Source organism: Macaca fascicularis, chromosome 11, assembly GCF_037993035.2.
Source record: "Macaca fascicularis isolate 582-1 chromosome 11, T2T-MFA8v1.1".
NCBI classification, from domain to species: domain Eukaryota; kingdom Metazoa; phylum Chordata; class Mammalia; order Primates; family Cercopithecidae; genus Macaca; species Macaca fascicularis.
In genome coordinates this window covers 33,876,107-33,902,729 of record NC_088385.1, presented here as the reverse complement: position 1 = coordinate 33,902,729, position 26,623 = coordinate 33,876,107, and the positions used below count along the sequence as shown (strand labels likewise).

Below are 26,623 nucleotides of genomic sequence, written 5' to 3'. Positions count from 1 at the left end.
AAAAAATACAAAAAAAACTAGCCGGGCGAGGTGGCGGGCGCCTGTAGTCCCAGCTACTGGGGAGGCTGAGGCAGGAGAATTGCGTGAACCCGGGAGGCGGAGCCTGCAGTGAGCTGAGATCCGGCCACTGCACTCCAGCCTGGGCGGCAGAGCGAGACTCCGTCTCAAAAAAAAAAAAAAAAAAAAAAAAAAAATTAGCCTGGCACGGTGGGACACACCTATAGTCCCAGCTACTCCAGAGGTTGAGGTGGGAGGGTCACTTGAGGTGGGGAGGCAGAGGCTGCAGCGAGCCGAGATCATGCCACTGTACTCCAGCCTGGGCGACAGAGCAAGACTCCGTCTCAAACAACAACAACAGCAACAAAGAAATTATCCCTTTACCGTGCAGTGGTGTTTTTTTTTTTTTTTTTTTATTGTTTGACTTTTTGGTCTTTAACTATATGGTATTTTCTCCTATTTTACAAATTTTTATATTTTTATGTAGTTAAATTTATTAATCTTTTAAGTTCTTTGAGTTCCCTCATTCCATGCTAAAAACATTATTTGATATAAGTATTTAATTTTTGAGACAGGGTCTTGCCATATTGCCGAAGCTGGCCTTGCACTTGTGGGCTCAAACGATCCTCTCGCCTCAGCCTCCCAAGTAGCTGGGACAACAGACATGTGCCACCACACCCAGATAATTTTTTGATTTTTTGTAGAGATGGCATTTTTTCATGTTGCCCAGGCTGGTCTCCAACACCTGAACTCTAGTGATCTGCCTGCCTCGGCCTCCCAAAGTGCTAGGATTACAGGTGTGAGCCACCATGCCTGGCTGAAAGTTTTTAAATTAACTGTCAGCAATATATTAAGTTCTCCTGGTCAGGCATGGTGGCTCACACTTGTAATTGTAAGACTTTGGGAGGCTGAGGTGGGAGGGTTGCTTGAGGCCAGGAGTTGGAAAACAGCCTGGGCAACATAGCAAGATCCCATCTCTACAAAAAATATAATAATAATTAGGTGGGTGTGGTGGTGCATGCCTTTAGTCCCAGCTACTCTGGAGGCTAAGTCAGAAGGACCACTTGAGCCCAGGAACTAGAGGCTGCAGTGAGCTGTGATTGTGCCACTGCAGTCTAGCCTGGGCAACAGGGTGAGATGTTGTCACTAAAAAAAATTAAGTAAGTAAATAAATCATTCCAGATTCCTCAATATTTTATCACCAAAGCTTTTAGAAATGGCAATGCAGCATGTTTCCTTGACTATTAGGCGTCCACTCACTCACTTGTTCATCATCTGTTGATGATGTAGCATGCTTGCTTTTAGTAATGCCTTGAATAGTTAGAACACTGGGTTTTCCAGGAAGTGAACTCTATGTCTGGGTTATCAACTTCTTTTTTTCTTTCTTCTTCTTCTTTTCTCCTTCCCCTTCCCCTTCCCCTTCCCCTCCTTCTCCTCCTTTGCCCTCGCCCTCTTCCCCTCCCCCTCCCCCTCCCCTCTCCCTCCCCTCCCCCTCCCCTCTCCCTCCCCTTTCCCTCCCCCTGCCTCTCCCCTCCCCTTCCCCCCTCCCCCCTCCCCTCCCCTCCGCCTCCCCTTCCACCTCCCCCTCCCCCTCCTCCTCCTCCTCCTCCTTCTTGGCAGAGTCTTGTCACCCAGGCTGAAGTGTGGTGGTGCTATCATAGCTCACTGCAACCTCAAACCCCTGGGCTCAAGCAATCCTCCTTCCTTGGCCTCCCAAAGTGTTGAGATTATAGGCCTGAGACACGGCACCTGGCCAGGGAGTAGTGGTGGGGATCAACTTCTTCTTTTTTTTTTTTTTTTTTTTGAGACGGAGTCTTGCTCTGTCGCCCAGGCTGGAGTGCAGTGGCCGGATCTCAGCTCACTGCAAGCTCCGCCTCCCAGGTTTACGCCATTCTCTTGCCTCAGCCTCCCGTGTAGCTGGGACTACAGGTGCCCGCCACCTCGCCCAGTTAGTTTTTTGTATTTTTTAGTAGAGACGGGGTTTCACCATGTTAGCCAGGATGGTCTCGATCTCCTGACCTTGTGATCCGCCCGTCTTGGCCTCCCAAAGTGCTGGGATTACAGGCTTGAGCCACCACGCCCGGCCAGGGATCAACTTCTTATTGACATTTAGAAAACTAAATTTTGGTAGAAGAAACATACATTGATTAAACCATTTGTAACCTAATTATAGGGGTTCATCTCTGAGTTATGCTTTTGGCATGTAATTATGTCCAACTCCGATATAACTTCCAAATTCATAGGGCTTAAATCTCTGTCTCCAACAGCTGACATCATCTTTTCCCTCAAACAGGACTCATACGCCATCTTTTATTCTGACTTTTATTTAGTCAAAGACACATTTTTTTCTCTTAGTCATATCTTTTTCTAACATGCATTGTTCCTGAGGTTGCCACCGGTTCAACACTCTTTCCCTCTCTCCCACTTCCCCATCGAATCCTACTAGTATCTCAATGTCACTTCCTCAAAGAAGCCTTCTCTTACCTCCAGATTAGATCTGATCCCCTTGCCATACATGGTTAAGTCCCTGGTACTTACCTTTTTTTCTTTTATTTCTCACACTTTATTCTGTGGCCACAGTGATGTAAATACCTCATGACCTTGAGACATTATTGATGGTACCAGTAGTTTATTCCGTGCAATCAAAGATTCATAAAATTCAACAGGAGTTTAGAGAGGTTAACTAGCTTTATATTGTTAAGTAATACAATTCACTGAATGAATTTTTAAACGGATGATCTTGTTTTTATCTGTTTGTTTAGTGATGAGGAGTTGCCTTTGGAAGTATCCTGAACCATCCTTGGACTATTTGTATGTTCGGGATATTTTATCATGTTTAGCACCATTCTTTTGATTTTCAAGACTAATTTTGATCCAAAGGATAAAACAACAACTCCATCCCTCTACTAAGGACAATCCTTGAGATAGTCAAATATTGCCCTCTTACTCAATCGTAACACAGCCTTCCTTCTATTATTGCTTTTATGCTGTGGTTTCCATCCTTCTTCATTGTCCTGATTTACTCTCCTGTGAACTCATTCTAGTTTATCAATGTTCTTCTTAATGAAAAACTATTTTTGTTACTAGTAATTTTATTTTTTAAAAGCATGCTGGCCGGGTGTGGTGGCTCACGCCTGTAACCCAGCACTTTGGGAGGCCGAGGTGGGCGAATCACTGGAGGTCAGGAGTTTGAGACCAGCCTGGCCAACATGGTGAAACTCCGTCTCTACTAAAAATACAAAAATTAGCTGGGTGTGGTGGTGCACGCCTGTAGTCCCAGTTACTAGGGAGGCTGAGGCAGGAGAATGGTTTGAACCTGGGAGGCAGAGGTTGCAGTGAGCTGAGATCATGCCATTGCACTCCAGCCTGGGCAACAAGAGCAAAACTCTGTCTCAAAAAAAGTAATAATAATAAAATAAATAAATAAAATAAAATCATGCTGTTCAAATGTCATAAGATACTATTATAAAACTTAAGATCTCTATAAGTTCAGGATACTCTAAGTTTTTGATAATTCTTTAAGCTTTTATGCCCAGAAATTTGAAAAGTTAATTTTGATTAAATAATAAATAACTTCTTCTGGCAGCTGTTGACACTTGTTGGAGGATTGGGGTAACTTAGATGGCATAATCCAGGCTATACCTTCTAGTGTAAACTTATCTGCCTTGCTCTGACCACTTACTGTTTGAACTTCAAAGAAATTTAAACAAATTAATAAAACACTGTACTTGTTTTGTTGTGAGAAAAAGAGGAACCAAACCCTATGCTTAATAATAATCATCAGCTCTTTCCTGGGCTTGGCAAACATGTTTTCATGTGGTTGGTACCAGCCTCTGATGAGGGTATCTGCCTTTATTTTAAAAACAATCATTAGTTTGTCATTACAAACATGACTAAATTGCTAGCAATGTCCTTCATAACCAAGCAAGATTTGTTCTCTTCTACAATCCTTTATATATAATTTATCCTCCATTCCAAGAATATTAAATTCTAAAGTTGCTGACAATAAATCTCAAAAGAAGGCAACACATTCTACAGAAGAAAAAGGAGCAAATAAAATAGAATTATATAGAAATGAATTAGAGAGGCTTGAGGCCCTCGAGTTCTGAAATGATTTCACTATCTGGCACATAGTGATGATCATTAAATGTCTGCTAAAGGAATGAAAATTCAAGTATTAGGGATAATTCTACAGTGAGACATACATTATAAGCAAAGTAGTTAGCTTTCAACTTTAAGATGTTTGAAAACTCCTTATGAATTCAACATAGCATTGTAGTCATTAAAAAATACTCAGGGCGGTGTGTGGTGGCTCACGCCTGTAATCAGCACTTTGGGAGGCAAAGGTGGGTGAATTACTTGAGGTTGGGAGTTCGAGACCAGTCTGACCAACACGGAAAAATCCCATCTCTACTAAAAATACAATATTAGCCGGGCATGGTGGCTCATGCCTGTAATCCCAGCTACTCAGAAGGCTGAGAATCACTTGAACCCGGGAAGTGGAGGTTGTGGTGAGCCGAGATCGCTCCATTTCACTCTAGCCTGGGCAACAAGAGCGAAACTCTGTCTCAAACAAACAAGCAAACAAACAAAGCCAAACCAAACCAAACCAAAAAAACCTGCAGATATTTTCCTAGCATGATGTAGTTCAGTCTCTTGTAATACAAATTGATATATTATAAATTACTTCTTTCTTTCCTTTTTCACATTGAAAACCTCACTTGGGAAATTTAGGTAGTAGTATTTAAAAGTAGCCCATATATGGGCTATTGGGCCTGGGTATGGCCATCCATAATGACATGTTCAAGCAACAAAATGGACAAAAGAACCTTTGGAATGCACTTGGTTGTTCAAAAATAGCAGGTGGTTACTTTAAAAAAAAGACTATGGAATTCAGATTTTTCTTTAAGAATTTTGTTTATTGCAATAGGATTATCAAAGAAAAATTAAAAAGTAATGAAAAAATTAAAAAAAGAATTTTGTAGCTACCCTTCCTATAAAACTTATCCAGATTACTTCTTGACCTATACTTTGCGAGCAGAGGAAATCTAGCTACATTAACTCAGTAGCTCTGCAACTTCTAGGTACTTTCTTACCCGAACAGTATATCCTAAGTACTGTAATTCCTGCATTGCTTGCACATTTGAGTTTATTATTCCATCTCTGTATTGCAATAATATACTTTACATAAACTTTCAAGAGAAAAAGCATTCAAGGTATATGTGTGTGTACATACTTATATATATGTATATATATACTCCTGTAAACCATAATTGGAGTTTAAAAAATATTGTTATGGTATTTACAATTTTCTTTCTTTCTTTCTTTCTTTTTTTTGAGATGGAGTCTTGCTCTGTCACCCAGGTTGGAGTGCAGTGGTGTGATTTCAGCTTACTGCAACCTCCAACTCCTGGGTTCAAGTGATTCTCCTGCCTCAGACTCCCAAGTAGCTAGGACTACAGGTGCGTGCCACCATGCCCAGCTAATTTTTTGTATTTTTAGTAGAGATGGGTTTTCACCATGCTGGCCAGACTGGTCTTGAACTCCTGACCTTCTGATCCACCCGCCTCGTCCTCCCAAAGTGCTGGGATTACAGGCATGAGCCACCACGCCGGCCGGTATTTGCAGTTTTCATACCTTCAGAGGCATATAATAATTTGAAATTATTTTTGGAGGATCTGTCATAAGTCAAATAAATATTTGAGACAACCCAGGACAACTGTTGAAATTCTCTTTAGAAAGAAGGCAGAAATTTATGATTAGGGTCCAATTTGCCACCAGTGGAACACAGAAACAGCTATTAAGCTTATTCATGTTTATTGTCATAAGGACAGGGATGGCATCATATCAACCAATGTGACCACTATAACTTCCAAACTCATTTTAGGTCAAATGCAAAGATTATAAACTAAAGTTTTGATTAGCGATAAACCTATAAAACCTTGAAAATGTCCATTAATTTCTTTAAATTATATTTACATATTTATTATTATTATTATTTTGAGACAGAGTTTAGCTCTTGTTGCCCAGGCTAGAGTGCAATGGCTTGATTTTGCCTCACCACAACCTCCGTCTCCTGGGTTCAAGGGATTCTCCTGCCTCAGCCTCCTGAGTAGCTAGGATTACAGGCATGTGCCACCACGCCCAGCTAATTTTGCATTTTTGGTAGAGACGGGGTTTCTTCATGTTGGTCAGGCTGGTCTCGAACTCCCTACCTCAGGTAATTCACCCACCTTGGCCTCTCAAAGTGCTGGGATTACAGGCATGAGCCACTTTGCCTGGCTATTATTATTATTAATTTTTTTTTTTTTGAGATGGGATCTTGCTCAGTCGTCCAGGCTGGAGTGCAGTGGTGCAATCTTGGCTCACTCCAAGCTCCACCTCCCGGATTCACGCCATTCTCCTGCTTCAGCCTCGCCAGTAGCTGGAATTACAGGTCTGTGCCAAATATTAAAAAAATTAAATAATTATTTAATATTTATACTATTATAAATAATTATTAAATATATTTAAAAAATTTTTAAATATAATAAACAGCCAGGTGCAGAGCCTCACACCTGTAATCCCAGCACTTTGGGAGGCCAAGGCAGGCAGATCACCTGAGGTCAGGAGTTCAAGACAAGGCTGGCCAACATAGTGAAACCCTGACTCTACTAAAAATACAGAAATTAGCGGGGAGTGGTGGCACTCACCTGTACTCCCTGCTACTCAGGAGGCTGAGGTGTGGTGGCACATGCCTCTAATCCTAGCTACTCAGGAGGCTGAGGCAGGAGAATCACCTGAACCCGAGAGGCAGAGGTTGCAGTGAGCTGAGATCACGCCACTGCACTCCAGACTGGGCATAGAGCAAGACTCTATATAAAAAAAAAAGTGTGTGTGTGTGTGTATACATATATGTACACATATATATGTATATATGTGTATATATATAAAAAATATATAAATTAGCTGGGCATTTTGGTGGAGACCTGTAATTCCAGCTACTTGGGAGGCTGAAGCAGGAGAATGGCGTGAACCCGGGAGGTGGAGCTTGGAGTGAGCCGAGATCGCACCACTGCACTCCAGCCTGGGCGACTGAGCAAGATCCCATCTCAAAAAAAAAAAATAAATAAATAAATAAAAAATTAATAATAATAATAATAGCCAGGCAAAGTGGCTCATGCCTATAATCCCAGCACTTTGGGAGGCCAAGGTGGGTGAATTACCTGAGGTAGGGAGTTCGAGACCAGCCTGACCAACATGAAGAAACCCCGTCTCTACCAAAAATGCAAAATTAGCTGGGCGTGGTGGCACATGCCTGTAATCCTAGCTACTCAGGAGGCTGAGGCAGGAGAATCCCTTGAACCCAGGAGACGGAGGTTGTGGTGAGGCAAAATCAAGCCATTGCACTCTAGCCTGGGCAACAAGAGCTAAACTCTGTCTCAAAATAATAATAATAATAATAATAATAATAAATATGTAAATATAATTTAAAGAAATTAATGGACATTTTCAAGGTTTTATAGGTTTATCGCTAATCAAAACTTTAGTTTATAATTTTTGCATTTGACCTAAAATGAGTTTGGAAGTTATAGTGGTCACATTGGTTGATATGATGCCATCCCTGTCCTTATGACAATAAACATGAATAAGCTTAATAGCTGTTTCTATGTTCCACTGGTGGCAAATTGGACCTCCACTGCCTTGGCTTCCCAAAGTGCTAGGATTACAGGTGTGAGCCACCACACTCGGCTAATTTTTATGTTTTTTGCAGAGGCAGGGTTTCGCCATGTTGGCCAGGCTGGTCTCCAACTCCTGACCTCATGTGATCTGCCTGCCTTGGCCTCCCAAAGTGCTGGGATTACAGATGTGAGGCTCTGCGCCCGGCCGTTTATTATATTAAAAAAAATTTTTCCTAGCCAACCAATGCATGCAAGATGTCAGTATATATCCTCTGCTGTGCACTGTTTCAGGCACTGGAATACAAAAATGGGTAAAAAAGAGATAAAATCCCTGTCTTTAAGGAGCTCATATTTTAATGAGCAGTGTCCTTTTTCTTTCTGTTTTTTTTTGTTTTTGTTTTTGTTTTTGAGACAGAGTCTTGCTCTGTCGCCCAGGCTGGGGTGCAGTGGCGCAATCTCTGCTCACTGCAACCTCCGCCTCCAGGTTCAAGCGATTCTCCTGCCTCAGTCTCCCGAATAGCTGGGATTACAGGTGCCTGCCACCACGCCAGGCTATCTTTTCAGGTGTTTATAATATAGTTTTCATATACAGTTACAGGAATAGTATGTTACAGAACCTAAAGGAAAAAAAAGAAGTATTAGTTGAGTTTAGAAGTGGGTTTATACTGTATGTACTAGGAATTGCCTGTTGAATTAACATTTCAGAAGTAACTATTTAAATCTGTATTGTTGACAATGCAGTGAAAGCAGCGAAACTTGTCAGCAGATGATTAAGTTTTATGGTTGATTTTCACACTTTTGTAGCTTGGGACCAATATCAAGTTTCTGGGAAGAACATCCTTCCTCTCTCCCCACCCTCTGTCATTAACCCCGGGTTTCTGCCTGTTGTGTTAAGTGTGTCCTTGGGATAAAGGCGAATCATAATCGTTCGGTTTTCATTTTCCTCTTATTAATCTGAGAAGAGTTACTTCAGTTTTTTTCTTCCGGAGTCTAGAAAGCGCTTTGTGAATTATTACATATTCTGCATGGAAAAGTCTGTACGTCACTTGTTATTTTTTCAATTCCCAAGACCACCAGTTAGTGGAATTATTTCTGGGTGAGTGGAACACCCTTTACAAGCTGCTAGAGGAGGTATGCCTGTCCCTAGGTTATTGGCTTTCCATTGCCTAGTCTTTTATAGAAAGTGGCACTGTTCCCACGGAAATAAACAATCATTCAATTTGGAGAGACTCGAAATCTTAAGGCCGAAGTGAGAAAAAAATTGGATTGTTATGGGTTAGGTTACTATTTGAGAAGGGCAAGCGGGAGTTAGCGAATGGATAGGCTGTTAAAATGGGACTTTAATGACTCATTACAACTGCACAAAAACTAAACCTTTGCTGGCCCCAGAGGATTTTTTTTTTTAAAGTTTCAAAAACCTAACTTCAAACAAAATTTAGGAAACGTGGGATTAGTATAAGTTCAGTCTGGGTGCTTACAAGACCACCTCCTCTGTCACCGAAAGTGGACACAGGTGTGAGAATTTTGCAACAGCAGCTTTCAGAACAATTTTTCGGCGCTCAATGGTGCCCCAAGAACTTCGGGGGTGGAAAACACGCCAAGCAGCGAAGACTTCCCCTCGGTTGCTAACCTTTCCCTTTCCCACCTCGCCACTCCCTCTCCGTCGCGGCCGCCAGCCGGGGGGCGTTTGTTTATGTGACGTCCGGCGTAGTAAGCAGTCCCCGCCCCCGTTTCCCTCTGGCCGCCGCGTTTCCCGCGCCGCGGAGCTTCTCCCCTTAAAAGGACAATAGAGGCCTCGGGAGCGCGCGCGGTCGCCGGGACTTCTCCCCCTCCCAGCCCGCGACGTGCGCGCGCCCGTATGCAAATAAGTTCGATTCAAGAGAATTTTGTGCCGGGAGCCGCGCGTGCGCAGAGGGAAAGCGGAATCTACACCTTCTCGGCCAGCGGTAGCAACTGCAGAACTGCAGGAGACAATCTTTCTAGACAAGGCAGTTGAGGAGGAGGGAGCGCTTGAGGGGGACTGGCCTGGCGTGCACTCCGCACCTCGGGGACGTTATTGCGCGTGGAACGGCTGCTTTTGGAAGGTGAGTGACTCTCACCATGCCTCTAGTGCAAAACTGTCTCATGAGGCTTTGATTTCAGAGTGTTTTTTTTCTCTCTCTTTTCACCTCCACCCACCTCCCCCCGTCCTTCCACATACACACAGGAAGTTTTGTCTTGGAGGTGGCATTGTTGGGAGCGCTGTTTTCGTGATCTTCAGACCCCAGGTTCTTTGGTACGCGCTTGTTTAGTGTGTATTTATTAATTGGGGAGGGTATTTGAGGCAAACCGAAAGTCTCGGGGCGGGGGAAGTGAGTGGAGCCTAGGCATAATTGAGGAGTCGCCGGAGTTGAGGGATCCACGTTGAAGGTGACAATGACTTTTCTCCGCCGCAGTATTCTCTCGCGGAAAGGAGCCCGGCGGCCGAAAGGCCCGAGAGGAAAGCGACTGGCTGGCCACCGCGCAGCGGCCGGGGTCGGTGCGTCCGCGTGGGCGCGAGGCGCGGGCAGGGTCGGGCGCCGTTGTGAAACCTCGTGGTTTAGTTGACTGCAGCCCCCGGGCTAGGGTGGACAATAAACGCCATTCGCTCGGAAACTAAGTTGCCGTCCGCTTCCAAGCTGGCGGCCGAGGGTCTTTAAATCGGCCTTTGGGGGTCAGTGCTGGGCTCTGCCGGAGCGCACGCGGCGTGGCGTTGTTTGCTCAACTCCGGAGGGATGCGGATGCGACAATGAGAGCAACACGCGGTCGCTTAAAAACAGCCCGTCTTCCACTCTCCTGCCCTCTTGGGACCGCGCCCAAGAGCGTCTGGTGTCCGGGGTGCCTTCGGAGCCCGAAGTTTTGCTCCCCGTGCGTTCACCTGTAGCGTAGGTGTGGGCGCCACGGCGAGGGCTTCCCGTTTGTGGGCGGCCGTCCGCGCTGTAAGATGGCCAGGGAAGCCAACTTGGCTGGGGACGGAGGCGGCGGCGTTGTCTACGCCGCAGGAGTCAGTGAACTCCGCGGGGCACTGCTTTTTGTGCTCTACGTGAGAGACCACGTGCTTCGGGCTGCGACCCTGGTCCTTGTCCGAATGTCCAGCCCCGCGTGAGCCGTGGGATGCGGCCGCCGTCAGGCAGGTCCGGCCGGCAGGACAATGTGGTTTGCTGATGATGGCGTCTTGCCAGTTTAAAAAGCAGAGTGAAAGTCGCCAACTCTCCGCCCGTGCGGGGCGGGTACTCCGGGCGTTTCTCATCAAGGACACTGCAAAACTTTGATTAAATGGGCCCGCTCCCGAGGGTAGGGCCGGGGGACCAGGCTCCGGACTCTTCGGGGCGCGGGGTCCGGACCCCTACCCGGGGTGATCGTCCAGTGTCCGGCCCCTGCGAAACGCTCCGATATCTCTGATGCTGCACGTAGGCAGCGCCCGGCTGGACAGAAAACAAAGGGCTGCATGTGCCCGTGCGGGCCCCCGGCGCTCGGGGCGGCCGCCTGGGCGGAGGGACGTGCGGGGCGGAGGGACGTGCGGGTCGGAGGCCCTCGAAGTTCGGGCGAGTTTCGGGAGGGGCTTTTGTCCCTCAGCCCCCTCGTGGGGAAACTTTGGCGGCGCTACTTGTGCGAGGTGCCATGCTGGTGCGTAGGGAGGCGGCGTGCTTCCCCGCTCCGGGCGGGCGAGGGAGGCGGCAGTGCCCGGCGCTCCAGCCCTGGCACCGGGGGCTGCGACGGCCGAGGGGTCCGGAGAGCGTGGCCCGGACTCCTCGGCCGGTTCCTCGTGGCCGGGGAGCCTGTGTCTGGGAGGTCTGTGGGTTCGCCTTTGAAGTCGAACTGTTGCCATGTTTGAATTACGTCAGGGCAAAGCCATGAGGAGGAACAAGCCCCGGCAGCGCGGCGTGCGGGAGGCGCGGCCTGCGGGAGGCGCCGGGTCGGGCGGGCGCGGGGCCCGTTGTTCCGGCGCAGGTGAGGGAGGTGGCGGCGAGCGACGCGGTTCACCTCCCGCTGCCCTCGCCCTCGCTCTCGCCCTGGCGAGCGGCCCCCGCAGGAACTTTCCTCCCGACGCGAGATGTCTTATTTACCAACAAATCCACCAGGGAGCATTCTTATTTGCTGGCTCGGCGTCTCTCTTGGCGGTCACCGGAGTGCCCGAGGGGGAGGCGCGATTTACGGAAGGTGGGGACCCGAGGGCCCTGGGAGGAGCGGGGAGGCATTTTACTGCTTTCGGGGAAACGGGCGAGGGCGGCTAGCACCTCCTCTCCAGCCGAACTGTGGCCCGCAAGTCCAGGGGACCCAGCCCCGACGACTCCCGATAAACCACCGTGGGGAAGTTCCGGGGCTCCCAGTTGCCTACTAAGGGAAGTGAGGACTGTGGGCGAATTGTGCGTGCGGCCAGTTTCTTTGTGTGTTTCTAGGGGGTGGGGGGGAGCGGGGAGGGGCAAGGTTTGTTTTGGTGTGGGGGGAGTTGGTTTATGGAGGTGGTAGGGCGGTGCAGTTTGTTCTGGTAACTATGACCCTAGTCAGTTTCTTTGTTTTTATTTTCTTCCTGTAACCTTCCATTACTTCAGGCACTCGGAAGATTAGGAATTACTGTTGAGTTAAACAGGGACCCTATTCGAGACAGTTTTACCCCAGCAACCCTTTCTCCCCCTCCTTATGTTGTCCTAAGGAGGGTTAAGAAAAGCTTTTCTTTTTCTTTTAATAATTTAAAAATGAATTTGACCTTGTTATTGAGCATACACTGAAAGCACCTGTTTTTGAACTGGAATTTGCCAGACTTGAAAAGCCTTTTAATATTTTATGTCGCAAAATTGAACACATTTAGTTGCCCAATCTAAATTAAAGGCTGGGAGTTTCTGGTGGAGTTCCGGAGAAAACCCTCATGGCATTTAAAGTATTTATGTAATGATTTTGGGAAGGGGGATCTTTTTTAGCCGAAAGGTATGCGTGACTCAGTGTTTGGTGGTTATTCACTGCCTTATCTTAGGATGACCTTGAAGAAGCAAATGTTTAGGGAGTTGGGCCTTTTGGAAACATTGTAAGGAGGCTGGGGAGCTGGCTGCGGAGGAAGCTGCTCAGGAAGATGTCACAGGGTAACGGCTAGCTTCTTCCCAGTTCCCGTGAACTGGGGTTGACCTTCTGGTTACCCCTCCTAGATTTTTCTTTCAAGCTAACCTTTTTTTTTTTTTTTTTTGTACGTGGCCCCAGGCATAGCTCAGAAATTATGCTGGTTTGACACATGGATGCTTCTTTGGTATTTGGGTTTTGCCTGTAGTCTAGACATCCGATATGCACCATCGTATCTGTTGCTTCTTTCCTGATTTCTGCTGCATTTGAATCATGTTTAAGGCTTAGAATCTAAGTGATCATTACTAGGAAATAATACCCTTAAATGCCCTGCCCCCACACACCAAAAAATCGATACTAGTTGGAATTCATTTTTTTCTTTTCATTATTTTGTTACTAATAAACCTATTTTTCCCAAGTTTTGGTTGACCAAATTACAATACCAAAAGGCAACCAATATTAGTACATTTCTGTAGTAAATAGAAAGAGCATGTCAAGAAAATGAAAAACTTTGGATTTAATAACTTTGACTTTCCTTTGGCAGCTATTTCCCTGGGTCGTTATTTAAAATGCATATGACGTGCTTTGCAAATACGCTGAGATTATTTGAGTTGTTTTTCTTAATTAGTATTTCATAGCTAAGTTATGGCTAGAATTTCCATTTCCTAGCAGATTTCATATACTACATACAGAGCTTAATGGTTTTTGTTTTACTAATTAGATGATGTAAAACAGAGATTTGGATTATCAATGTGAATGAATTCAGGGTGGGAAAGATCCACAGACAAGGTCTCTACTGCCTTCTCTTTGTATTGCTTTTGTGAGAGGTTGGAAATACGAAGTTCAATTGGTAGAATATTCTAGATCACTGGTGGACAGCAGGCCCCAAGTCTGTCTGTCCTTGCACAGTATTCTTAATGCTGTATATCTGGAACCTGAATGATCAATTTTTTTCCCCCCCACAGTGGTTATCAAGTCCTGGGAAATCTTGACTCATAGGGCTCAAACTCAGACATATTTGTGTAAGAGAAGCAATTTAAGAACCATTTGACATGTAAAATAAAAGTTTTTCACTGGGAAAAGTGTAAACTTATTTTAAATCTAAACCAACTACACAGGGCTCTTAGGAGGATAAATTAATCAATTTACCATGCCAGGCACATAGTAGGTTGCTTTAAAAGTATGTCGTTTTCGTTTTTTCTTAAGAGATGGTAGGAATATAATTGGCCGAGCAGAAAAGGAACACAAGGATTGAGGCACAAAGTTTTGCTGTTCAGAGGTTTCTGAGTTAGTAATGCTTGGGTTTCAAAGCTGTCATCATCTTATAGTCACTTTGTGATCTAGTTTTTTTCATCTGTAAAATGGTAGTAATATGTATTGTAAATAAGTTGTAAATAATTAAGCAAATGACATGATTGATAAATACTAGCTGCTGTTGTCCTCACGACACTGGGAAATAGACATTCTATATAAAGTAAAACGGAGGCCTGGGTCAGTTGTTGTTTCTGGGGAAACATTAAGTAAATTTTTAGTGGAAAGAATGAGTGTCTTTGGTCTCTTCCCTTACCTTATGAAAGCAGTTCTGGGAAGACCCTGCCCTTGACTCTTGGTTGTCTTTTCAATTCTGATTCAACCATTTTACATCAGAAAGTCCTGTGGAAACCTGGAAAATGTCATTTTTCTTTCTTCCTGATTTCTCTTGTCCACACTTAGTTTTGATTTTGGGGTGTTACAAATTGAGACTTTTTTTGTTGTCTTTTGTTTCTCCAGTTTTTTAATTGAATCTGCAACTAGGATTTTTCTGTATTATGGAAATAATCTGGAAATGCATCTAGTCCAAAAAGGGAGTTTGTTTTCAAGGTAGGGAGGTTTTCTCTTTGCCACAGAAATACTAATGTCACAGGCACATTGCTGTTACATATTCAAGTATGAAAGTCACAGTTGAACTAAAATAATTTATTTCTAGTTTTGTATTTAGTTGTTTTCCACCTATTACAAGTTTGGTTTGGCTTAATGTTGTTTTAATTTGGTTAATGTTAACTGTGCTGAGTTGAAGTAGCTCTCATTTGTCATTTCTCCCCACACTAGTCTAATTTCCTTCCCCCGGTCCTGCTTGAAATAAGCAAGAAACATTTTTTCCTATAGCTTTTAAAACCTCAAGCTTTTTTTCCTACAAAAGTCTATAGACCAAATGTTAAAGAAAAATGACTCCTTTTTAAAAACATTAAAAATATTTCTATAATCAATAGCGCAAACAATGACTCCTTTCAAAACATTAGTTTGTAAAATTCACGTCTTTATTGTAGACACCATTTCCCATTCCATGCCCTTAAAATATACTGTCTATATGGCTGCCCAACTCTTTGAGTAGTTAGCAAATTCTACCTGTTTCCGTATACTATGTACAACCTGGTTGTAATACAAGAGTTAGTTTCTGCTCTGCAGCGGTTTATTATTGAGTAGAGGAGATAATGCAGTAAACAAGAAGTGAAATCTTACGTGGTAGGTGTCCTAATAAAAGTATGGCAGGGTTTTGTAAAAGAAGTAATTCTTAAGAGAATTTCCCAGGTCAAGGGGATGGAGGGTAAGCTGTCTCAGACAGAAATAATAGCCTGAGTAGAGGGTGGCTAGTTATTAAAGTTGGTTTGACACTCTTAGAATATCAGAATTCCAAGTTAGGAGCAGCTGGTAGGCAGGAGCAGATCCTGAAAAGCTTTGAATTCCTTGCCAAGGAGTTTAGATACTATCATGAGGCCAGCGTTGCTACCTTGGAAGGGAAGATTAATAGTTGAATTTTAGGAAGATATCACATGTTTAAAGGATGTAGGGAAGTCAGTTACAAGGTTCTGACAGGAGTTCATGCACCATGATGAGGAATAAACAGGCAGTGGGGATGGAAGTGAAAGAAGAAACAGAATCTCTAAGGACTTCACAATAAATTTGATGGAGGGCCATGCAGAGGGTGAAGGAAGAGCTCAGTTGGCTTCCAAGTTGTTTTTGTGTGACTGTGGATGATAACCAAGATAGGTAAACAGAGGAAGAGCAGATTTGGAGGGAAGATTGTATAATCAATTCTCAGGGTATTTAAAGGTTGGAATGGATTGGTGATCAGTTGGCCATATTTATCCTAGAGCTAAGGGGAGAGATTGGACCAGGAAATGAATAATATTGGGTTATTACCAATAAGATTGTTAGTAACTTCCTGTGAGTGAATTGCCCAAAGACAGAATGCAAAATGATACCTGAAATGTAAGGGAGAAAAAAGAGAGAAAGAAGAAAGATTTGTGAGTAAACAGAATTGTCAGAGCTGAGTGCATACCTCGTGCCAGTCTTTGTGTTGATGCTTTACAGATACTATTCAGGAGATTTGGGATTTGTTATTATTATTATTATTTTGAGATGGAGCTTTGCTCTTGTTGCCCAAGCAAGCTGGAGTTCAATGGCACGATCTCGGCTCACTGCAACCTCTGCCTCTGGGTTCAGGCAATTCTCCTGCCTCAGCTTCCTGAGTAGCTGGGATTACAGGTGTGTGCCAACAGGCTGGGCTAATTTTTTGTATTTTTAGTAGAAACGGTGTTTCACCATGTTAGCCAGGCTGGTCTCGAACTCCTGACCAGGTGATCCACCTGCCTTGGCCTCGCTTAGTGCTGGGATTACAGGTGTGAGCCACTGTGCCCGGCCTGTCATTATTTTATAGATGAGGAAACCGAATTAGTGAGGTTAAGGAACTTTCCTGAGGTTTGGGTCAAATCAGGTGTGTATACTACCATGTATCCATTTTCTTAACATTTTTATCAAGTTTGAAAATGGGAGAACAGCTTCATAGAAGAGTATATGGGCCCATTTCATGACCTTAAAGTCTCCCTGAAAAGGCTAAGTTCCTCTTTTCCCACAGACCTGGGCTTAAAATCTTTAGTAATCAGAGTTTTATCTTCAATTAAATTTGTTGTACGTATCTTGGGATAGATAGCGTTTATTTTTCTTTAATGTGCAGCTCTTATAAATTCAAGGAAATAAACAGAATTTCCTAATATTACAGAAGGGCAAATAAAATTAGTAGTGACTTCCTAGTTAGTTGTAAAGACAGAAGCAGAAATAGACTCCAAATTGACTCATTGCAGACTCAAGTATAGTTTTTTATATATATATATATATATATTTTTTTTTTGTACTTTTAGTAGAGATGGGGTTTCACTGTGTTAGCCAGGATGGTCTCAATCTCCTGACCTCATGATCCGCCCACCTCGGCCTCCCAAAGTGCTGGGATTACAGGCGTGAGTCACCGCGCCCGGCCTGAGTATAGTTATATTTTCTAACTCATAATCATCCCTTTAAAGCGAATAAGTATTCTTTCTGACACTTTGAATTTTTTTTCATCCACTGGAATTCCTCTTAATCTAGAATTGGGAGACCTAGTTTTTTTCTAACTCTACCAAAATTGGGGAGGGGCCTGATGGTTTTTTACACTATCTAAAGCCCAGATACTTGAATTTGTAATTTTATTTTTAACCTATGCCACTTCAGTTGAAGACTTATTTCTGAGTTTGACCTCTTTCCTGTATAGGATGAGTTTTAGGCTCTTCTGCCAAGTGTGGATTCCATAGACAGCCACAGTTATAAATGCTTTATCGTCTAATTTCTCAGAGACAGGGCACGTGTTTGCAGAGGCTGTTGGCAAACAAGTGGGGTCTGCTACCCTTTCTCAGTTTTCTTACAGACAGATTTACATTTGTCCCTTAAAGTAAGCTAAATTCAGGAATTTTGCTGAGATGTAGGCTGGTATCTAGAAGCGGGTAAGAGGAAATAATGTCTTACTGCTCCATGGCTTTCCTTAACTGCTGGTGAAACATGTCTCATTGTTGGGGAATACTGCAGCCAAGTGGCCTAGCAGCGGGAGAATACAAAGCATTTAGTCCTGTTGACCCTTTGTGAAAAGTGTTGCTCCAGTTACACTGTTAGTGTTTACTGGATCTTGTGCTTAAATGTGATTCATGATAGCATATGATTGACTAAAATGGTGTCAGTGGTGGCATTACCAGTTACAGGAACTCAAGTATCCCCCCATAGTTTGTGATCACGAGTATTTTTTCTTGTTTATTTCTTTTCCTTTCCCATCATCCTGCCATTTCTAGTTTGACTCTAAAGACATGCATCTCCTTCACTTCAAAGTTGTCTTTGGTTGCTTAGTTCTTTTTGTCTTTGTTCTCTGCTGCTTCCTTCCCACTTTACAAATCTTTTGCTTGTCTCCTCTCTGCAGTTTCCTTCCCATTCTGCTCTGTGTGTATTTTGATCTTACCAGTCTAATTCGTAGTCTCTCCCATGGAGTGTATTTTTTAATTTGTATCTCTCCATCTGTATGTCTTTGAGGAAGTTTATTTAAGCTCTGTGCTTTTTTAGATTACTCTTAAGGTGCGTCTTGATAACCAAGGTTATTGGGGAGTGATGCTCTTGGTTAAAAAAAAAAAAAAAAGCAGGAGGTAGTAAAGTGAAAGTAAGCTTCTTTTATGCTTGCACTCCTCAGAGGCAACCACTACTTACTATTTTTAAAAACCAATTTTAAAAGAAGTTTGTGTACTCACAGTCTCATTTTAAAAACATCCTGTGAGATTATACTGTATTACTATTGTTCAACTTGCTTTAAAGGTTGAAACAGCATTCTGTGGTGTTTCAAGCATAATTTAACCAGTCTGAAAATTCATTGACATTTAAGTCACCTCAACTACCTTGTGTGTGTGTTTTTTTTTAAAGACTTAGGCCAGTTGATTTTTAGAAAGAAAAAATGATAATTAGAAGCTAGGATTTTGGTTTATTGGAAACTTAAGGATAGTTTCATTTGGGAGGTTGTTCCCCTAATTTGTGCATGTCAAAATTTCAGTTCCCAAGATGACTTGGACAAGTTGTGAAGTTAACTGTTGATTTACCACATTTGACTATTGCTCTCAATTTTCTTCCATCTAGTCCACCCAGTGGTATGATTGAGTTTCGAAAGGTACTTTTGAATATAAAAATAACCCTTTACTTCTAAATATATAAAAAAGCCAGAAGAAGGAATCTAGAGAGTGGAAGTGGAAGTTATATTAGAGTAACTAATGGTGTCCTTCAGAGCATACATACCAACTAAGGAGAGTTTAACAGATGTTAAATTCATCATGATAAGAACCCTCTCTATATCCTTAAATGTGAGTTAACACCCTTATAAGATTTAAAAAGACAAGAAAATAGTTGAATTAAATTCATGGCCTTTTCACTGTCTCCTGATTCCATATTAAAAAGGTTACTAAAGCTCTAAAATTTGCATTTCAGTATTTTTCATTTTGTTTCCTGGTTGGAGCTTAAAATGAACAAGTATTTGGTATTGTTGAGATTTATAAGAGTTAATCTTTAATCTTATTTATCAGAAAACTTTTCGTAAATAGCATCTTTAATATAAGCTATTGCTGTGAATCTCTTTTTCTTTCTTATGTATATTATTATATTCAGTAAACTTATGTGTTTAATTAGACATTATTCCTGATCTTTGGCTTCCCAATTTCATTAGATGAGATTAGAATTGTCCCTTTTGTATCTTTAATATATCGTGGTTATCTCATCCTTTTCTTGACTCATCAGCACCAAGGTTAGATTCATTAAGTTGATCATTAAATTTATATGAAACCCACAGCTTTAAAGTAGAAGAAAACCCCACAAATCAACCAGAACAGATGTTTAGAATTGATTGTCGTGTTTTAAAACTTTATTTTTTTGTTTATATACATTTTGTCCATGTAATTACAGTTATCTTTCTTAATTGCTTTTGCTCACTTAGCTATTACCTTTAATCTTTTTAACTTTGGGATATTCAATTAATTTGGTCAGAACTATAATTATAGCATGGTTTTTTTTTTTTTTTTTTGACGTGGATTTTCGCTCTTGTCCCCGAGGCTGGAGTGCAGTGGTGCAATCTCAGCTCGCTGCAAACTCCACCTCCTGGGTTCAAGCAATTCTCCTGCCTCAGCCTCCTGAGTAGCCGGGATTACAGGCGCCTGCCACTACTACGCCCGGCAGATTTTTTTATTTTTCGTAGAGATGGGGTTTCATCATGTTGGTCAGGCTGGTTTCAAACTCCTGACCTCAGGTGATCCACCCAGCTTGGCCTCCCAAAGTGCTGGGATTACAGGCTTGAGCCACCATGCCCGGCCATGGTTGATTGTTTTTAACTGTTACAGTATTAAAACAATTTTTGGGTTTTTGGCTAATAGTAGTCAAAGAAAGAATGCCAGTGAAAGTGCTTTATAAAATGTAAAGTGCTATACAAATGACAATTTAAAATTTAAGCAACACATTTATTACACTTGTGAAAACAAATAAAAGAAAAAACTGATCAACACAGTCCTCCTCTAAATTTCTTTCTGGCCCAGAAATGTGTGTACATGCAAAGGCAGCTATGTCAGAGATAAGCATTACAAACTCCCATAAGTAGGCATGTTTTAACTGTAACCTTTCAAATCCTGAGAAACTTCTCAAAATGTTTGTCCTATTTGAAGAAACTTCAGACAGCATACTGTAGACAGACAGATAGATGATGATAGATAGTGTCAGAAGAAAAGAAAACTGGCCCAAGATGGCTACAGTTTGGACATATGCATGATTAAACCACCGCCTACAAACTAAAGCTGACCCCTTGGGTTTGTAACTGGAGTTTGTTAAATATTTTACTGACAGATACTGGTTGTAAACTTGTTTGTCAGATATAGAACAAAGGCAGGATGGAATCAATCATCCTTCCACCAGACCCTAAGGTGCCTACACAATTATTAACTTTTCTCTCCTACCCACTCAACCACATATTTACTTTACTTTAGGCATAACATCACTGAATATGAACCAAATTCTCAACTATTGCTTCACCATACTGCACATATTTTCCTGTTTAAAATAATGTATAAAGACCGTGCCTCATGCAGTCTACTTCAGAGCACAGATAATAACCTACTGGAACTCATGCTTCCTGGGTGCGCATCCTCAAGCTTTGTGTTTGCAAGCAGCACATTCAGATTCAGAACACCTCCTGACTTAGTCAATCTAATGAGAAGGTATTAAAAATTATGGAGAACAAAGCCTCTAAATCGACTAAATCCCCTGCAACTGCAGAACATCTGATTCCACCTTTAGAAACCCCAGCTGGGTTAATATACAGTACTTAGGGTGCCTCATTGTGTAATCACTTAAACAAATGGACTACGACAACTTCAGAATGACTCTACATCACAGTGGCCTAAATGCAGATCCTTTGATATGCCAAAATTGGCATACATGCAGACCAGGATGGAAGGTGCTAGTGCAAAAATTAAGCAACCAGAATGGGGAAGCTACTTCCAGTGGTATCTTGAAAGTAGTAAAAGTGGGTAGGATGATCTTTTTTCCTTACAGAATGCTAGTAAACAACTTAGAGGTGGTAACAGATAGCTCTCAGATATACTCTCTTATTAAAAAACAATCTTCAGAAGTACCTTCTTTACTCTTTGGTGCCTCCTTCTACCTGCCACCTACACCTTCGCTCTACATCTTTCTAACTCCCCAGGCTGGATCTAATTTTTCTTCTTCTCCCATCTCTTTCTCCTTGTCTGTCACTTGTTAAACAGACTGTGACAGGGAACATGGCTCCAAAGGCCCCTGCTCTTGTTGTCCTTCCACCTACCCTGGCAGCAACCTCTTGTGCAGAAGTGAGGGATAGGAACTCTACAGGAATGCTTCCTGTGGTTGCATCATTCTGGGAACAGCCTATGACAGGTGGGGGATTCCTAATTCTCTTTCTCTTTTTTTAAGGGATTAAAACATTTAATTGGCTGGGCGTGGTGGCTGACGCCTGTAATCGCAGCACTTTGGGATGCTGAGGAGGGTGGATCATCTGAGATCTGGAGTTCGAGACCAGCCTAGCCTGGTCATTATGGTGAAACCCCATCTCTACTAAAAATACAAAAAATTAGCCGGGTGAGATGATGGCCCATGTAATCCTAGCTACTTGGGAGGCTGAGGCAGGAGAATCGCTTGAACCCAGGAGGTGGAGGTTGCAGTGAGCCGAGATCGTGCCGTTGCACTCCATCCTGGGCAACAAGAGCGAAACTCTGTCTCAAAAGAAAACAAAACCAAACAAAAAACCATTTAATTATACATATACACACAGATATTACACATATTCAATGCAATAGCATTCAGAATCCCAGCAGGATGTTTGTGGAAATTAACAACTTATTCTAAAATTGTTTTGATAATGAATAGGGCCAAGAATAGCGAAGATAATCTTAAAGAATAAAGTTGAAAGACTTATCAGGTATGACTTACAAAGCTGTAGTAATTAAGATAGTATATTATTAGTGGATAATATACAATTATATAAAAAGAATAGAACATTCAGATACAGCCCCATATTGGATTTTTGACAGCAGTACCACTGCAGTGCAATAAAGAAAAGAGTGATCTTGGCTGGGTTTGGTGGTTCACATCTGTAATCCCAGCACTTTGGGAGGCCGAGGCGGGTGGATCACCTGAGATCAGGAGTTCGAGACCAGCCTGGCCAATATGGTGAAACCCCGTCTCCACTAAAAATACAAAAAATTAGCTGAGCATGGTGGCGGTGCCTGTAATACCAGCTTCTTGGGAGGCTGAGGCAGGAGAATCGCCTGAACCTAGGAGGTGGAGGTTGCAGTAAGCCGAGATCGTGCCATTGTACTCCAGCCTAGGCAGTAAGATCAAAACTCTGTCTCAAAAAAGAAAAAAGAAAAAGAAAAAAGAGTGATCTTTTTCATTAAATGGTGGTGCTGGGTGATCTACATATCCGTGGGGAAGAGGGCCAGGGAAGAATCTTCGACCCTTACCTTTAATACCATGTAAAAATACCACAAATTCTGGAACAATTAAAATCTAAATTTGAAAGGAAAACAAACTTCTGGAAGATAATAAAAGAGATTATTTTCCGGACCTGGAGGAAAGCAAAGGTTTCTTAATCAGGATGCAAAAAGAACTAGCTACAAAAGAAAATGCTGATAATTTGTACTACATTAAAATTAGGAACTGAAGTTCCTCAAGACTCAGTTAAATGAGTAACAGTGCACAGAGTAAAGACATCTGTGAAACATATAACCACCAAAGGTCTTGTATCCAGAAAATAGGCACATGACTGAAGAGGATACCTAAATGGCCAATAAATATGAAAGAAAGGTCTAGGACCCATTTGGAATCAGGGAAATACTCATCAGAACCACACAGTGAGATGTCACTGAAATAAAAATGGCTGATACCAAGTGTTGGCAATGATCTGAAATATATGGAGCCGTCATACAATGATGGTATGAGTGTTAACTGGTACCATCATTTTGGGAAACAGTTTAGCAAGATCTACTGAAGGCAAATTTACACATTTTCTATGACTCAGCAGTTCTGTTCCTAGAAATACACACACACACACACACACACACAGAGACACACACACACCCAAAAAATACATAAAACAATGTTGAAAACACATTATTTGTAGTAGCCAAAACTGAAAATGTCTCAAAATGTCTATCGACCCTAGAATGGATATGCCGTCACACAGTGGAATTCTATACAGTGAAGAAAAATAAAAAATACAGCATGGATTAATCTCAGAAATGTTGAACAAAAGAAGCCAGACTGAAAGGGTACATTCTGTATAGTTCCAATTAAGTTTAAAAACAGGCAAAACCAGTTGATGGTGATAAATGTCAGTTGTTACCATTGGGAACAGTGACTGGGATGAGACCTGTAGACTGCTGGTACAATCCTCTTTCTAGTCAAAAGTTACTTCTCCTTTGCCAGTGTTGTCAAACAGCTGAAAGGCTACCATAAAGTATCAGGGGCACCCAGGACCAATTAAAAGGCCACACACTGTTGAAAAGATATTAGTCATTACAGTGGAAATATCTGGTGGATGCCACCTTCATCAAGTTATCAAACGTAGCATCACCAACACTGGGACAACATTCCTCCCATCTTCGGTCTGACCCACCACTCCACTTAAAAGTTCCACCATCTTTGGATTAGGCTGGCTTTCTCCAAAAATGTTCAAGTATGGAGTGATAAAGTCATTGGGAGACATGAAAAATTCACCATTTTTCTCAGTGCTTGCATACTTCAAAAATGTTGTTGTAAGCTCAGTTGGATCTGCTCTCTTGGTTAAAGCCACCTTGGCAGCTGCCATGCATGGCCCTGGGTCCAGGGGGCTGCGGGAGCTACTCACTGGCTTGCTCGTGCTTGGTCCCAGTGGTTCACTTCCAGTACCAGCAGTGTGTGTGCCCAGCCTGCCTGGAGTCCTGATTCTTTTTTTTTTTTTTTTTTTTTTTTTTGAGACGGAGTCTGGCTCTGTTGCCCAGGCTGGAGTGCAGTGGCGGGATCTCGGTTCACTGCAAGCTCCGCCTCCCGGGTTCACGCCATTCTCCTGCCTCAGCCTCCCGAGTAGCTGGGACTACAGGCGCCCACAACCGCGCCCGGCTAATTTTTTGTATTTTTAGTAGAGACGGGGTTTCACCGTGGTCTCGATCTCCTGACCTTGTGATCCGCCCGCCTCGGCCTCCCAAAGTGCTGGGATTACAGGCGTGAGCCACCGCGCCCGGCCAGGAGTCCTGATTCTTTATCAATCCTAGTCGAAGGCCAAATTATGGGCCATAGTTAAGGAACTTCCTGATCCTTATGAAGATCGGATTTGCTTTACCAAAGAATTTGAACTCACAATTAAAATCTATGACCCAGGTCATTCTGACATTTATCGGCTTGTCTACATGCTGGTTTCAGCTGCTTAAGCTAAGGAACAGGTAGAAAAAGCACAGTGTGGTTGGATCCCCTAACAGATCTTGTTCCTGAAAATCCAGTATGACCTCTGCTGCAGCCAGCTCCCTAACTTTGAGAAGATGGCTCAAAGATGCGTGGGTATGAGCAGCTTCTCTGTTAAATGCCATTCCCTTGTTTTTTTCAAAAGATCATAGATTATGGCCAGGCACTTTGGGAGGCCGAGGTGGGTGGATCATGAGGTCAGGGGTTCGAGACCAGCCTGGTCAACTGGTGAAACCCCATCTCTACTAAAAGTACAAAAATTAGCCAATCGTGATGGCACATGCCTGTAATCCTAGCTACTCAGGAGACTGAGGCAGGAGAATTGCTTGAACCTCAGAGGCAGAGGTTGCAGTGAGCTGAGATTGTACCACTGCACTCCAGCCTGGGCGACAGAGTGAGACTGTGTCTCAGGAAAAAAAAAAAAAAAAAAAGATCATAGATTGGATTAAAATCCAGCAATGCTGCCAGAATCCGGATGGGCCTGTTGTAGATTTTTTTTTTACCCACTTTGATAAACTATGAAAACAATATTGCAGATGTCAGTGGACAACTTGGAAAACAATAAAAACGACACATTATTAAATTAAGATTTCCCAAACAATTTGGATGATGCACTACCCACTATTGTCAAATGTCACATGACTGACTAGGTGATGGCCAGAACTAATGACAGGTCAACTTAGCTGACCAGTTGTCCTGTACAGTCATAAAAAAGGAAAATCAAAAGGCTGTATACTTAATAATGGCAACAGTTAACCTCTTAAAACTCCCAGGCCAAGAAGAAGAAAATTAAGTCTATTGGTCCTAAGAGCTCTTCTCCCCTTGTCTGTCACTACTACAAGAAACTAGGGCATTTTAAAAGGAATTGCAAGATACTGAAATGGAAACAACAGGATGATAAACTGGAAAACTAGGAATCCTCTGAGGAAATAGGGGGTTTTCATTTCTCCCATTATGCTGCTTTAACTCACTCTTTGGGGAAAAAATAACACAATAATCGGCACCGGAGCTGCTGTATCAGTTATAAATTCCACCTTACTTGAAAACCTCATTTCTCAGAGGAATGAAAAAGTTAACATGGTGGGTATACCTAATAAACCTATCTCTTGGTTTAAATGCACACCTGTGCTTTACTGGTTCATTGGGTTTGGCTTCCTCCCAAGGGCTATGAATATGATACCCTCAGCCAATCCCTTGTTTTCCAGATATGCCCAGAAGTGCCTGTTTAACCTTCTGAATTGAAATTTCCACAACATCCATAATGCTTATCTCTTTTTCCTCAAAGTGGGAAATGTTTCTGGAACTCGAACCATGGGATTAGGGAAAGCAAACCAAATAATGCTCTCATAATATATCACAGGTTGGCCGGGTGCGGTGGCTCACACCTGTAATCCCAGCACTTTGGGAGGCTGAGTTGGGCGGATCACCTGAGGTCAGGAGTTTGAGACCAGCCTGACCAACATGGAGAAACCCCATCTCTACTAAAAAAAATACAAAAGTAGCCGAGCGTGGTGCATGCCTGTAATCCCAGCTACTTGGGAGGCTTAGGCAGGTGAATTGCTTGAACCTGGGAGGCGGAGGTTGTGGTGAACCGAGATCACACCATTGCACTCCAGCCTGGGCAACAGAGTGAGACTATGTCTCAAAAAAAAAAATCACAAATTGGCCGGGCGCGGTGGCTCAAGCCTGTAATCCCAGCACTTTGGGAGGCCGAGACGGGCGGATCACGAGGTCAGGAGATCGAGACCATCCTGGCTAACACGGTGAAACCCCTTCTCTACTAAAAAAATACAAAAAACTAGCCGGGCGAGGTGGCGGGCGCCTGTAGTCCCAGCTACTTGGGAGGCTGAGGCAGGAGAATGGCGTAAACCCGGGAGGCGGAGCTTGCAGTGAGCTGAGATCCGGCCACTGTACTCCAGCCCCGGCGACAGAGCAAGACTCCGTCTCAAAAAAAAAAAAAAAAAAAAAAAAAATCACAAATTGATGTTAGTGGTGTAAAGACACCCTCATGTGATTGGGAAAATGGGAAAACAAAAAGAAATATAATAAAGGGAAGGAAACCATAA

The 26,623-nt window shown here is 42.9% G+C and overlaps 2 protein-coding genes across 8 annotated transcripts in view; one reads left to right on the top strand and one right to left on the bottom strand.

Moving 5' to 3' along the window:
• Positions 1–8,978: 8,978 nt before the first annotated feature.
• On the bottom strand, positions 8,979–12,032 carry LOC102142972 (uncharacterized). The gene has a single exon (XM_005570493.5). The coding sequence runs from the start codon at positions 10,924–10,926 to the stop codon at positions 10,447–10,449; it is 480 nt and encodes a 159-aa protein (XP_005570550.1). The 5' UTR covers positions 10,927–12,032; the 3' UTR covers positions 8,979–10,446.
• Positions 9,569–26,623, top strand: part of SINHCAF (SIN3-HDAC complex associated factor) — a 46,790-nt gene continuing 29,735 nt past the window's right edge. For 2 of the 7 annotated variants that reach the window (XM_015430592.4, XM_015430595.4), the window contains exon 1: positions 9,569–9,742. Coding sequence is in view for 1 of the 7 variants with exons in the window: in XM_074006552.1 (XP_073862653.1) it covers positions 11,078–11,303 (226 nt within the window). In the remaining 6 variants the exon portion in view is untranslated. Of the gene's footprint in view, positions 9,743–9,872; positions 9,934–10,946; positions 11,304–11,571; positions 11,838–11,887; positions 12,044–26,623 lie in introns of those variants that run through there. The other 5 variants (XM_065523986.2, XM_065523987.2, XM_015430594.4 and 2 more) reach the window with 4 other exon arrangements.

What these genes read in the sequence shown, in the direction of transcription:
- LOC102142972 (XM_005570493.5), bottom strand. Translation starts at nt 10,926, where the DNA reads ATGAGAAACGCCCGGAGTACCCGCCCCGCACGGGCGGAGAGTTGGCGA.